We start from the raw sequence: 15000 nt of genomic DNA on the forward strand, positions 1-15000 counted from the left end.
GACCCTCTGCGAATACTCCATGCTGTATCTCTTACGGATTTAGGCAGGGATGTTGACCGATCGGATGTGGGCTGAGTTTCAGCCTATCAACCTGACCCGAGGGTTTTCCCGCGGGTATTCCGGTTTCGCTACTTTTCCAGGTAACGGTGGTATGCGACGGGATCATACATGGAATGTGTTGCGGCTACCAAAGGTGCCTTATCTATGGTTGCCACCCGATTTCAATGAGCCGCTCCCTTTGAAATTCAGTCGCCAACACCGTAATGAATTGTGATTAGTAGAGCAAGTTTCGTCTTATTTGGTTTCCCTTTATTACAGAACCTCTACAATAAAATAATACAAGTCAATTAACACTTACGTCATCGGTGAGATTTTTCAACAATTTGTAGTTGGGTTCAGTAAACACAAAGTACTGCGGCGGTTTGTTCGCTAAGCGCTCAAGCTACAAGGTGATCGTAAAATAAGACAGAATTTCACAAACTGAAGTTAAGCCCCCTTCAAACGGTCATGTAGTTGATGATAGTTCAAGCTATCACGTGGGTATGAACACGAACGACCATGCACTTTCATCAACTATTTAACAATTATCCCACGTGCGCGTGTTGGATATGAGATGATATCCAACAAGCGCAAGTGGAATAATTGTTTTATTAAAAACGCCCAAAAATTATGGATAAATATTCCTTACTTTATTCTGTAAAAACAAAAAAGTGATGCGTACAGTTAAGCCTATTTCTCACATGCGACATAACGATCATAATCATAATCATAAGCACGAACATAACGCTGTTATGTCGCTTATGTCTTAGTGGGAACGTCCAGGAACATAATCATAGGCGCCCTTATGATCAACATAATCATAATCATAAGAAAATGATCGACCATTTTCTTATGATTATGATTATGGCTTTGACTATGACTATGTCGCTTTTCTTTGCAGTGGGAACGCGAAAATCATAACGACATAATAAAAAACATAATGACGCAACAAGGTCATTGTGTTTTGGCCAATTAAAGTCTAGGACCAGTACTTTCGGGTCGGTTCATTTTCAAGATGGCGGCCAGTTTCGAGGAAAAGCTTCACGTTTTTAGAGCGGCCGTCCCCACTAGAACATAAGAAGCTGATGTTTATGTTTATGATTATGATTATGCTTATGATCCTTATGTCGCCAGTGGGAACTAAGCTTTACTAATATTTATAGGGCATGGTATAGTAGCTCATATACCATAAGCCAATCAAAACTCTAGAATTGCATTACCCAATGATCTAGTTTTTAATGATCCCAATACACCTTATTCCAAAATAGCCGCTGATTTATGCGGATACAAATTGGCCCTTGTTGCCTCGTTCAAGATAAAATATTCTTTTGTATTTTAAGCTTAAGAACGAGGCATCAAGGGCTAATTTGAATAAAAACAAAAGAATATTTAAATGGCGGCCATTTTGGAATAAGGTGTATGCGCCATTTCCGAGTTGCAGTTTGTCTCGGTTTCGAAGTGACTCCTGGTGCTCAACTATTGAAAGGGAAATGAGTTTGATTTGCATGGGAATACACAACTCATTTCCATTTGAATGGTTGTGCATCAGAACTCGCTTTGAAACTGAGGCATGCAGCAACTCTGAAATGGGCTATTAGATAATAAGCTCAATAATGCCTGCATTTTGATTAGTTCTCACTTATGATCTATTGAAGGTCAGACACAGCTGACGTCGTTTTGGTCCAAAATCCGTGGACCGTTTTGAGATGAACAAGGCATGCCAGCCCACATATAGATCACTAATGACACAGTAGACTTTGCGTATGTTCTTATAAACTGAAAGGTGTACATGTAGAATATATGTATATGAAATGATTGAAATGCGGAAATTGAAGTACATGAGAGTTACAAATTTTGCATGTATGATTAACGAACTTAACCTTTGGTTTCATAATTCTATCTCAGACTGTAAAGCACAGAAATGGTCGCAGTTTGTGTCAGGTAAATGGCATTCAGTGAAAGAAAAAGACAAAGCTATTACAATTAAACATTATTACTGGACAAAACTGCTTTTACTGGACAAAACTGAACGTACATCACTTCTGACAAAAGCTGCAATCCCGATAACATAAACTGCGGCTCCAGCTTGTCTTGCTTTTTTGGTCTATAATGAAATAAGTGAAAGACTAATAAGGCATTGAAAGGACTGCAGTAGCTAATTTGCCAAAAATTATTAAATAATTTTCAGCCAGCCCACCTAAACTAAAAAACAAAGATAAAAGAAAACAAAACAGGAAATGAGAAATGGGAAATTACCTAAGGTATCAGCAAGGAAAATAACAAATGGGCTCCTTTGGAGCAATAATTAAGTTTAAATCCCCTTGCTCCGTCATTTAATTGACAATATTATTATTATTAAATATAAGCATAATGTAAATAAATTTTATTGTCACTGTTCCCCTTTAAACTTATAAGTTTATAAGTGAGTTGACCATGTAATTTTTTTCAGCTGCCCTTGGAAACCTCTGTTCCTTTTATTCATTTCTTTTTTTCTTTATTTGTTTTGTTTCAAAATAAATACTGCCGACAAATTTTATGAAAAAAAAAAAAAACGGAACAGCCAATGAAATTTAGCTGCCCTTACGGCAATTAAGGTGGCTCGCAAGGGTTTTAATACTTTCAACCAACTTTACTATTTGGAAGGGTTGAAGCTTCCCAACTGTTTTACGTGATGGCGTTATGGCACCAAATAAAACACCAATAATCGCTAAATGATGTGACGTAGTGGGTTACCATGGCAACAAAAGAGCCATCTCAAAACACCCTACACTTTGCCTTTGAACGTGTATATCTCAAAAACGAATTCGGTGACCCCCATTTTTTTTTTGCTGGGGCGTGAAAAGCAGGCTAAGATAAAACTCTACGCAAAGTTGAAAAAATTCTCTGGAGCAGATTCATAGCCACCTTCCCAACTGGAAAATTTGAAGGTGGATCTGAATCTGCTCCAGGGGATTTTTTTAATCCTTCCAATAAGACATTCCCTCCAAATTGTTGAAACCGGCTCCAGCCACCTTAAACGCAGCTTTTTATTTCCTCGGCCAATCAAACAACAGTGTTTCAGATCCCGTGTATGGCTCTACAAATCATGATGTCGGAAACTTCACCAGCTAGACGAAAGGCATGGATAAAGCCAAGGTAAACCACTGATATTAACAATGCAACCAGAAGTCGATAAAATAACTCTCAAAGCTCGTAAGCCACTCATGAACGCACCGCGGACCTATTTTCCATGTTACTGTTGTAGATGCTTGATTTATTCTGCCTGGAGATGCTTACATGTAACTTGACAGTGAAAGACAGGGACACCCAACTAGTAATAATTTTAGGAAAATATACGTATCTGTTCGGAAGGAAGGAAGGTGGGATAGACTTCAAATAATTATCGGAAGTCAGACTTTCGAGGCACACTAAGATTTTGGACATTTTTCTGACTAGGGGATTTTCTAGAAATATCTGAAAAGTAGTGAAGAGTAGAAATTTGGAAAAACAACATTATGTCCACATTGAAGAATGCTAAAATTTAGTATGAATCAACTGTGATATTGAAAATAGCAAAAGATTTGAAGATTTATAACTTCTCTCAATTTTGCCAAAGTTTGCAGTGTGAGAATCATATTTGTACGGAAAAGAGGACTATGTGATGTAAAATTTTCGATCAGATCCGTCATGATTGCTAGTACTTTCGAGAGAGAAAAAAAGCCACCTAAAAATTTTTACAGACCTTAATTTCCCCTAGAACAGATCAATATTATGTAGGGCAGCTACAAACTCACCAAACAAGCTCTGTAATTGTTCCCGAACTTTTAAAGCATTGTGGAAACCATTTTAGGTAATTTTGACCAATTGTAAGACAGCCATTCACGGGATGCCCCTGGTTCTTAATAAAAGTACTACTTTATTAATCAGATACACGAATAAAAATATTATTATTCACTTTTATTACATTTTGAATTTATCGCAGATATTGCATTACTAGCATTCTCAATCGCTCACTCAATCTGAATACGGCCATTGTTTGATAAAATTGAAATGGTCCAGAGTTTAATGAAATGTAATAAAACAATAATAATAATACTTATTCTAGCATCCTGTCCAAGGAGGTGGGAGGATGGGGTAGCAATACTCTCAGTCACTTCATGCTACTTGAACCCAGGATCAATATCCGGCCATAAGAGCCCCTGAGGACCATGGGCGACTTAACCTCTATGCATTTGTTCCATTCACGCCTGTTGTGTATGAGATTGGTAAAAGCCAATTCAACACTAAATGACTTGTCTACTATTTGCTGTCTGAAATCCGACGCCCACTCATGGTCATAATAATATTGACAGTTAGGTAGTTAATGGTGTTATAATTTATAGTCATTATGCAATCTCTAACCAGATCAGTGGCTGGTATGATGTCTTCAATTCTCCCATCTGTGATTATAATGATAATACTTGCTTGCGTCCCTGCACACAAAGAATGACAACAATCAAAGGGGATACTAAGAGAAAATCCAAGTTCTAACAAAAGTCGAACCTACACTGTTGGACCTTCCAAATACTCTTTCGGATGCCCTAGCTACCACTAGTCCAATGGTCCAGCTTCTACAAGGCTTCTGTAAATTATAGCATCTCAACAAATACTGTAACTGGAGGGTCATGAGATAGACTCATATTCAGAACACTCAGATTTTTTGGTAGCATGCGTGAGTCACCAATAGTGATCACCTATCTCTTGAAATGCACAATCCCCTTCGCAACAATTGGAGCAGCACCATACAGTACTGAAATACACTGTACACTAGTACCAGTTTATTTTATAGTTGACACTGAAGCTGCCCCCACTATTAAGTATATATAGTTGTAAGCAGAATTCAATTTGTGGACCCAGGGCCCAGGTAGAGGAATGGCCGTTTACATACTGAGCAGCTTTTAGCATAGGAGAATAATTATTCATGTTGAAGTGGGGAGAGAACAAATCCCTTTATTACAACACTGTAGTACTGAATTTGAAAAGGGTGTTGCATACTGGTAGTTTCATGTCGTTGGAGATGTAAAAGGTTTGCTCATCATGGCAGACATGGTGGTGTACATGTACAAGTAGAAACAGAAACTAACGGAAACGCAATTTTGCCACCATTTGAAAATGCATGTAACAAAAGGATGAAGTTTGTTAGTTTTGGAGCAGCACCATACAGTACTGAAATATATTAAGTTAAATATAGGCTGCAGTGCCTCTTAGAACTACTGTTCAAGCTATTATGAATAAAAAGCAGCAAAAATCCATGTTTTCTTTGCTTAAGAACCCAAGAAGCAATAAAAATTGTGACAGAAACTATGCAACCCTAGCAAGTTATTCACACCGGACAATATTTATTCTCATCCTAGAGGCTGCGGTTCCTTCAGTCTGCACCAAGAATGACAACCTCCAGCTAAATCCTAAAAATACACAGTCCCAGGAAAGCATGCTTTTGTAACCATAATCATGACAAACCGATATCGTTAAAATTTCTGAGAGTCAGCAGAGAAGCTAAAAGTCCACATAATATGGACTTCCTAGCTTGGAACTTGTTACGTGGAGTTCCTTATTCTCCATAGACCAAACAAATTGCCTCTCCTCGGAACAAGAATGAACAAAATTATTATTAATTTTTTAAATAAAAGTAGTGACTAGCAACAGTGATTTTTACTCACCACCAAGTTCCTTGATTTGATCATTTGCCTTAGAAAAGAAATAAAAATAAATCCAATTGAGAAGTCAAGAAAAATTTAATTGCACCTTGTTGCTTGAACCATGGACACACCTCTCAATTTCCCTGTTATCAAAAGTTGAACTTGATTGATTGATTGATTGATTGATTGACAGATTGATTTAAGTTTTACCATGTTGAGGCTGTCACACAAACTGGGTGAGGCTCCAATTATTACAGTACAATGTGCCTTTCTGAGACCAGTACACAACACTCTTTGCAATCATGCTGGGTTCTTTAACATCCTACAGAATTTACTAAATGAGGGCTGTGAGACGGGGCCTAAGGTTAATATCGTCCTTATCAGAGAAGACTTTCAAGTGTATAACCATAAACAGGCTGTAATAGGCTGTAAGGCTGTAAGGCAGCACTTTCTCCTTAGTTATATTATTTTTAAGAATGTTGGTCTACCAAAGGTTCAAACTCCCTGCATGATAGTCCAATTCTTTTGACAAAGAAATCAGAATATTGAAAAATTATTGTTTCATTTATCTTGGATAGTGATTGAATTCAACATTATTAAAGCTAGACCTTCGGCAGAGAAAAATCAGGACTAGATCTTTGTTTCCACCTACACTGTAGGAAGTGGGTGTCGGTATAATATATCAGAGGTTGTGTGTGTTGTCATCTCAAGTGATTTAATTCATGAATTTTTTTATGAGGGTGCAATTATTTTAACTAATGAAAGGTCTCTACCTTATGTTCCCAACAAAAATTGTGAGGAACCCATTGACAACCAGAGGGAGAAAAGAAAATAATGTAGCATATGTTTGGCATCTTTTCCGCCGATCCCAGTTGCATCTTAAGACATTTAGCTTCCTTTATCACTCTTGGTCATGACTCAATGAAACAACAAAAGTGTAGAAACCCTAGTCAGCTGCGTTATAAAATTGTATAAAATTACTGGTATGAGATTTTGAACTTTTAATTACAAACTTTTTATGAGTTTTAAAAAAAAGTTATAAAACAGCTGACTAGGGAAGAAGTCTGTTATGATGGTTTCCTCATTAGTGGTTTCACCCATCCACTGCTGTAGAGGTTGAGTGCCAAGGATAATCTTGTCTAAAAATAGCTGGAGCTTCCTTATGCTGCATCTCCAAAGGGAGATGGAAGGGTTCCAGCTGATGGGTTTAACCACCGTCCAGTTGGCTCATCGGACTACTGTGTGGGAGGTTGCAGGATCAAAAACTCTGGATGGAACAACGCTCAATAACTGAGGAGAACTTTAGCGCTGCCTCAGAGTTCGTACTCTTTAAGTTAAGAGTTTTTCAAATTTCATGACTTTCCATGACCTTTTCCATGACTTTTTCCAGTTTTCCATGACCTAAAGTTTAGCTGCCCGTTTTGAAAATTGTCAAAATCGTCCTTGTTTTTGGGGTATTTTCTGACATAACTCGCCTGCTTTTTATTTTGTCCTTGCTTCCACTCCTGCAATAATTTCCGTACCACACTTAACTATGATTTTCCATGACTTTCCATGACCAACAATTAAATTCCATGACTTTCCAGGCCTGGAAACTGAAATACTTCAATTCCATGACTTTCCAGGTTTTCCATAACCCTTACGAACCCTGTGCCTTTGCAAAAACCAATGACATCTGCAAATGGTTAGACTTTCTATTCTTCTTGGATAAGGGCAATAAACCGTAGGCCCTGTCTCACAACCTTCAAAGTTCATAACCCTGTGAGACGTACAGAAGAACCCACACACTATTTGCACAGAGTACAGCATGGAGTTCCCAGTGTTGTGGTCTGTCCTCTACGGTATAGCTAGATGACTGTAAGTTAGAAACTGTAAAAGGTTAATTGTGGCTCCCTTTCTAAAATAGAGTTATTGTATGGTATGATATCTAGAGTCACTGTGATACAGTTTTGACATCCCATCCCATTTCCAAGAATTACAAGTGAAGGCTTCTTATCAGCAAAAAAAGAGCTTGCCCTTGCAGAGATGAGTGAGGGAGTCTAGTGACATGAGCAATAATTATTTATTTCCGCTGTTGAGATGGGAAGAAGCTTTGAGTTGATTAGCAGAGGGTGAGTAGAAGTAATAAATTATGTGTACAGAAAATGCACAAAACAAGTACAAATATTCTATGATATTGTACAGTTAGTTATTGTACGCTTGGTTATTGTACAGTAGAGAACCTTTTTGACTAGTTTAGGTGCTGACATTTGCCCAGTGCTTCCTACACGAGGTCCCATGATTTATGAGTCAAATGGTCAATGAGTCAATGAGTCAGGAGTCAATGAGACTCACAATCAATATAGCAATAATTTATTGATTAAGCCTAAGCCCTTGTTTCAGTGATTAGGCCTAAGCAATCTCTGAAATTTTAGCTTAAAATCTTATGGGTTAGGGTAACTGCACTAACTCATTGACTCACGACTCATGACTCATTGATTCATTGACTCATAAATACTTGATACTCTTCCCACACACACAAATCTGTCACACTTTCTCGGTTGTTTGTACACATTCTCCTTGTTTGTAATTGACTCGCCCTAGTGGACCATTAAAATACAGCCCAACTCGCAAAATTACTCAGCGATACTACAATCCAAAACATCTCAAAAGATACATGTATATTTAGTGGACATGCAGTTGTATTGCCAGCCCATGTCGTCTTCTGCAATAAAATGGAATTTTAAAGCTTCTTCCCTGTCTTTAGTGGTAGCATGCATGCAGCCCTTTATTATTACTGCCATGCAAGACACAGCTGTTAAATTTTAAGTTGTTTAATGCATGCTTTCCGGTAAAATATTTTGCCAGTTGTTTGACAGCACATCAGAGTCTACATACCATTTCCAGAGCTTTAGCCAATCTTGTGCCCCCACCAGTATTCACCTTCCGTAATTCTGCCAGTCCTTTGTTTATCTTTGCTCTAAAATTGAGAAGCAAGTGAACCATAATTTACAAGTGTTATTATAATGGGCTGAGGTGTCCTGTATTGTGAAATGTTGAGTTGGATGCTAAGGTATTTCAGTGGCCATTATTTTTGTTTCACACTTTTTTGCAGTTATGATTGACATTCTTGTGTTCTGTTGTACTCCGCTGAGGAAATGGAGATTTATGCACTTGTGAAGTAGTTTCCATAGCCCTGTGCATATATGTCATTGAGATGATTTTTTATGTAAATGCGAGGGTCTGGATGCATGTCCTTTCATATCATCGTCATCATATCTTTTTATGCCCTTGGATTTTAGAGCAGCTTGGTGTCTGTAGCTAGTACCTCCACGCATTTGACTCCCAACCATGAAAATAATATGTCCACAAAGGACAGACTACATTACACCTGTAAACTTTACCCTAAGCTTTGCAAAATATAGTGTGTGGCTGCTTTTATGTACAGTACATGTAAAACAGCCTGGTTAAAAACATTGAAGGGTCGTGAGACAGGGCCAACAGTTTGTCATCCTTATCCAAGAAGACTAGAGAGTCTACCCATTTGCAGTTGTCATTATAAAGGTAGCACATTCTCCTCAGTTATTCCCTGAGTGTTGATTTGGCTGGAGTTTTGATCCCACAACCTCGCACAAGGCAGTCTGGTGCTCAACCAACTGACTGGTTGGTGGGTACATGTATTGATGACATTCTTGTGTACAGTATCATGCCTTGTTGTAACTTGTTTTCATAATCCAAAGGATAAATAAAAAGCAATATCCCAGTACATGTACATGTGTAATAAGTAGGGCACAAATATTGACTGTAGTAAATGTAACCATTTCCTGATTAACCCCCATAATTCTGTGAACTCAATATACCTTGACTATTTCTTCACAAAAAAACTCACCTGTCACCTGTCAATCTCAATACAGTTTCTGTATGACTGATTTCCGAAAAAGTAATAAACGACACGCGCACACCTGTGCTGGATATAACATAGGAAAAGTGATATGAATGTACATCTTGAACTTAGTTGAATGCTAATTAAAACAAGTTAACCACCACGAGCCCTAGACTGGTCACAGGTCAAGCAGTACAAGGTTGAGCCGTTGGTACATGTAGTTTAAAAAGGGTTACACTGGGGTTTCAACAAGGAGTGAAGTTGGCAGCTGGCTTAAGTAGAATAACTGACTTTATTAGAACTGGTCCTAGATGAAAAGGAGAATTCTGATTGGTTCTCTGAGCTGTCCAAATTTTGCAGCATGTATAGGTTGCCAAACTTTTCCCATTTTCTGTTTTCATTTCCTTTGACATAAAAAGAAAAATGCCAGAGATGTTTAATTTTTATTTAGTCATGTGAGTTCCAGTGCAAATTTTACATGTACCTCCCAGATTATCGAGATTATCGATGCGAAGCTTGTGTTCATGCTCTTATGGCGTATGAGTCATGCTTCTGGTTTACTTGTACACAAACGTTTTGTTCAGAGCACTTTCACTTGCACACTGAAAGATGAGATTAATACTATTCGGCTTTGTCTGTACCGAACGTTCTTGTTTGATGTGTGGTGCAAGATAAACAGTGATAGTCTGGCACAAAATTTTAAGCCTTGTTAGCTGGAAATTCGTTTTGCTGCCACATGTCCAATGTTTTCCCTGAGGATACATGTAATTCGCCGCAAGGATTCCAACCAATATTTCCCAGTACGGACCTCACACTATTTCAATAACATCTATGCGCTCTTAGGGGTGTCTCTGGGCATGCCATTTTTAAAAGAATGCTCCCAAATGCCACATTTCACAAGCAAAATTGATGATCATGTTTAGATGACTTTGTGTTGTCATTTTCCAAAAATAAATACCAGTTATTAACCGAGAGTGAAGTCATTACAGGGAAATCTCAGACCAAGGCCTTGATGTATGGACTGAGCGATAGTGAGGTCAATACATCAAGGCTGAGGTCTGAGATTTCCCTGTAATGACCGAACAGACAAGAATAATAACTAAAGTTATTTATTACATGGCCTTTTTTTTGCTCAGTTTTGGCCTGTTCTTCATCCTTTGGATAATAAAACTCGCTCTTGCTGTCGCTCTCTCTGTCGCTCATACTAAAGAAGTATCTGTATGCTAGTTTTTCTTTAAGTTATTTAAAATATAGTTGTACTTTTTCCATATTATTGTTTGTTGTTTTCACCCACATGCTCATACCTGTAGCTTTTAGTCTCAACTCAAAAGAACCATTGAGCCGAGAAAAATTTTCATAATGCCTGGTCATTACAAGAAAATCTTGCCCGCTCAACAGCCAATCAGAGCACGCGTACTATTGTAGCCATATAATAAAGAGTTTTAATCTGCCTAATTTCTCAATTAGGAAAAAGAAGTAGCCTCCAGCCTTTTCGTCGACTGTGATGACCACACTCATTAAAACCACTGTAGCTGTCTCATGGAGAGTACATGTAGCTAAGAAATACCAGAAGGGTCAAACAGAAGTGAAAGCAGTCAAATAGTAAAGTGGTCAGCAGCCAAATGCATAAGTTTGGGTTCACACTGATTGTTGCAGCTTTGTCACAGCATGGCAGGTTTCTTTTACAGGTCATGGGTCACAGGTCACAGGTCATTGTTTTACTAATACAGAAAGCATCCTAAACAGTCATACAAGCTAACCTTAGGCCTAATTAGACCTAAAGAAAAGTTTTTAGGCCTAAGGTTAGCTATTATGAATGTTTAGGATGCTTTCTGTATAAGTAAAACAATGACCTGTGACCTGTGACCTGTAAAAGAAACCTGCCGGCCACAGCAATGTTCCACAATGTCTCAGGAAGTTTGTGGTGGCATTGAGCATTTGGTCAGCCAGGCCACTTTCCTTGAATTCAAAGTCTAAATTCTAATTTTTAATGGTTTCATCCTCTTGGAATAAGCTAAAAGTTTATAGAATTCAGGGAAATCAGAGTTGGAGAAGTTTATTCAGGGGCACCTAACAAGAATATAGTTCAAAACCACTTAAACATAGCATTGTTAAACGTATTTTAGAATTAAAGGGTAGATATACATGTAGGCATATTTTTATCCCCTAAAAATTTTTCATCTGTTTGGATTTCCTTGCTGAAAGTCTAGTGATCCAAAAATGATAGGGATCAAAACTTACCTTTTCGAAAATTTCAGCCAGAAAAAAGGCTCCCGAAAATTCTACAGTGTAGGTGACCTTTTTAGAATAAAAATGTTTGAAAATCCTAGGAGAGGCAGGCTAGCAAGAAATTTTACAACAAATGTTCCGAAAATTCTAGATCTCAAATTGTCTTCCGAACAGATATTATCCAAAAATTGAAATTGGGTGCCCCTGTTTATTACTTCTTTTACTATTTTACATGTGTTACCCTCTTTAAATAAAGTTTGATTGATTGATTGATTGAACAGTAGTCCAATGTTATCATAAAACTTGTTATTTGATTTTCATTTTTATTTTGTACTTTGCAATACATTGGGCCAGATTATTTTGTTTTGTAGCTCCATATTGGGCAATTAAGCCTCAAACTTTTAGTTGCCATGGTACATGTTAAGTCGCCAGTGGTGACCTGGCGACTGCTAAGTTTTTAGCCCTGTTATATTATAATACTATTATTAGAGTACAATATGCTGCCTCGTTTTTGTAAACAACAAGTATAAATGCCATCTGCAGGTTAGCTAGGGGTTAGAATTAACAAATGAATGAAAACCTTACAGTCAATGCAGGCTGACATATTAGATTCATACTATACACTGGACATTAATCAACTTACCCAGCAAAATTGTTTGCTGTGTTTTCAACAAAATCAACAGTCTGGCCATGAAAATGGTTTAGAGTGACACTGCCAGATCTGAAAGCATTAATCAAATGTACAAAAAATTAAAAATCCAACTACATGAATGGATTCAGTAAGGAAAAAGCTAAATTTAACCCTTTACTGTACTTCTGGGAGGTGTCCCATTGATGGACTGAATCATATGCCATTACCCAGATTAAAACCTGTAGATGTCACTCTTACAAGAAAAAGAGTTTATAGGGACATCGCGTTCGTAATACACAGCAAGACATTTGCCATTAACACGCGAGACCGTCATTCACAGGCTTTGAGAGGCAGTTTTGCATTCAAAAATGTCCTTGAGGCAATTACTTGCAACTAATTTAAGTTGAATTAGTATACTCTCTTTTAAGTCTAGAGGTTTTTCCCAAGGTACTTCCTTAGTGTCAATAAGTTTAAATGCAATTATTTTTAGTTGATATAATTTCAGTAGAGTCACTAAGTAGTGAGCTGGCACTTAAGGGCCCACGGACGGATTTTTCGAGTGTTGCTAGGGAAGTGAAATATTACTTCCGGTGACTGACGTCATCATATAGTGAGCTGACCAGAAAACCCACTCACAAGCAAAAATCACCGAACAAACTGTTGTTTCCATCCAAGGTTTTTCCTCGCCCTTCCTCGCGCTCGTTCAGATCAAGTGCGCATCCGTAAATGAACTGACTTCCAGTTTGACAAAAACCTAAATTTCCGGCGGTCATTAAATTGAATTAATTTTTTTTCATATGGCATGTTTCACCTCCAAATACAGAATAAAGGTAAGCATTGATTTTTTTCAAATCATCTTTTTTAAAAATTTTATGGGTATTTCAGTATCGTTTATCTCTCTAAAAAGAACATTTTTCAAAATAAAAAGAAAACCATCCTTAGCTGGATGCAAAACCGAATACAAATTATGAAGCCACTGATTAAATAGCCAAAATGCGTGGCACGTAGACAAATTTAGAGTTTTCTTTTATTGGTCACGTGACCATAGGCGTGGCATGATGATGTCATATTTAGGGTCATTGGTTTACAAAAGTTAGAAACAGACCAAAATAATGCCAAATTCTCTCAAATTAGTTAACTATGACATCCTTAGCAACGCACCCCAAAAAATACGTCAGTGGGCCCTTAATTCAAGATCATTCTTGTAATCATTGATGATCATCATCAAGCTGAGCTATTTGGGCTGAAATGTTATTGTTGATACTGATTGTTTGTTGTTCATGTAACATTCACAATCTCTATCAGTAATGCTACTACTTAATTTGCACAGTAATGCTACCTGTATAATAATTAAGTTAACTACAGCAGAGTATTTTTAGCTCTATGGTTGGGTAATTGAATTGTGATTAACCAAAAGGTATGAAGTGCTTACTTGTCTAAGATAAAGTAAATATCAAATCCTCCGAGACATTTCTGCCGGCTGGACACAACACTCGGGAATTGGAAGAGAATCGCGATGACAGGAGCAAATTGCCATACAGCCATGTTAGCCTATATGTTGCTTCAGCCAGCTTCAGCTTGAGTCGACTCGATTTTCAACAGAGTATCGCTCTTCAAACGGAAGGATATTTTGGCCGCACGAGTTCTATTCCATCTACACAATTTTTATGCTGTCGTTATCAGTAAACGTGAGTCATGAGTCACAAAGCAAAGAAAAATGAGTATCAAATCAATGATCGATCTCTTTGGGTATTCTTCCTTCCGCTTGAAGCCTGCCTGGTGTTGGTATTTAGTGCGCTGCAACCAGGCCTTAGCCACGCAGTCAGTCACGCCATGTTCAGCTTGGCCCACGTCACGCAAGTGAAAACATAAAACTCTTACCATTTAGGAAATTGAATCAAGAAATGGAAATGTTATAGAAGAGGAATAAATAAACAACGGATTCAAGTCTCAGGGCTGTGCGATATACCGTACTTATTCGGCGAAATTTATTACTCAAATTTGTAGAGTTTAGTACTGCAGCAGTACATCCAACATGGCGGCCGGAAACCTGTAGAAACATCTGGAATTTAGTTTAGCTGTCTTTAACACTGTTTTCTGCATAATGAGCGAGCAAGTATTCGTATAGACACGTCTTCTAGTATATTGGCTGTTTAGGCCACAAAAACACGTGGGAAATTGATGTTTTTATGCAACTGGCATGTTTTTCGAAAGCCGTCGACATGTCACGCACTGTAAAAAACTCTGAAATTCAAACTGCTCTATTTTCGAAACAAAGCACGGTACCGGGCTGAAAACGTGCAAACAGATATATTTTTATAACCTCTTGTAACTGATCAAGATAAAAACTCGAAAGGCTCTTTAGTTTTGTATTTTATTTTTTTGTGGCGTCACGTATACGTAGTACCACGAACCGGATGTTTGCCTTGAGCATGCATCTCCTGTTTATGGCGTTCAACCAATATTTTCCACTCGATGGAAGTTGGCCAACGTTGCTAATAAGTTCATCCTCCCTTGTATCACTGCCAACGGATGTTTCGCTTTGGCTTTTTCTGAGTGACTTTCATCATGAAGGATCGATT

The 15000-nt window shown here is 37.8% G+C and overlaps 1 protein-coding gene across 1 annotated transcript in view; it reads right to left on the reverse strand.

The window, feature by feature from the left end:
- LOC138031799 (anthrax toxin receptor 2-like) overlaps positions 1 to 14204 on the reverse strand; it is a 17466-nt gene extending 3262 nt beyond the window's left edge. The window contains exons 1-8 of the mRNA XM_068879421.1: positions 13851 to 14204; positions 12431 to 12508; positions 9565 to 9642; positions 8574 to 8655; positions 5718 to 5745; positions 4420 to 4490; positions 2075 to 2143; positions 359 to 442 (exon numbers count right to left, since the gene is read on the reverse strand). Of these exons, the coding sequence (XP_068735522.1) occupies positions 359 to 442; positions 2075 to 2143; positions 4420 to 4490; positions 5718 to 5745; positions 8574 to 8655; positions 9565 to 9642; positions 12431 to 12508; positions 13851 to 13963 (603 nt within the window). The 5' untranslated portion in view covers positions 13964 to 14204. The remainder of the gene's footprint in view (positions 1 to 358; positions 443 to 2074; positions 2144 to 4419; positions 4491 to 5717; positions 5746 to 8573; positions 8656 to 9564; positions 9643 to 12430; positions 12509 to 13850) is intronic.
- Positions 14205 to 15000: the final 796 nt, after the last annotated feature.

The sequence above is a fragment of the Montipora capricornis genome, chromosome 14 (genome assembly GCF_036669925.1).
Source record: "Montipora capricornis isolate CH-2021 chromosome 14, ASM3666992v2, whole genome shotgun sequence".
NCBI classification, from domain to species: domain Eukaryota; kingdom Metazoa; phylum Cnidaria; class Anthozoa; order Scleractinia; family Acroporidae; genus Montipora; species Montipora capricornis.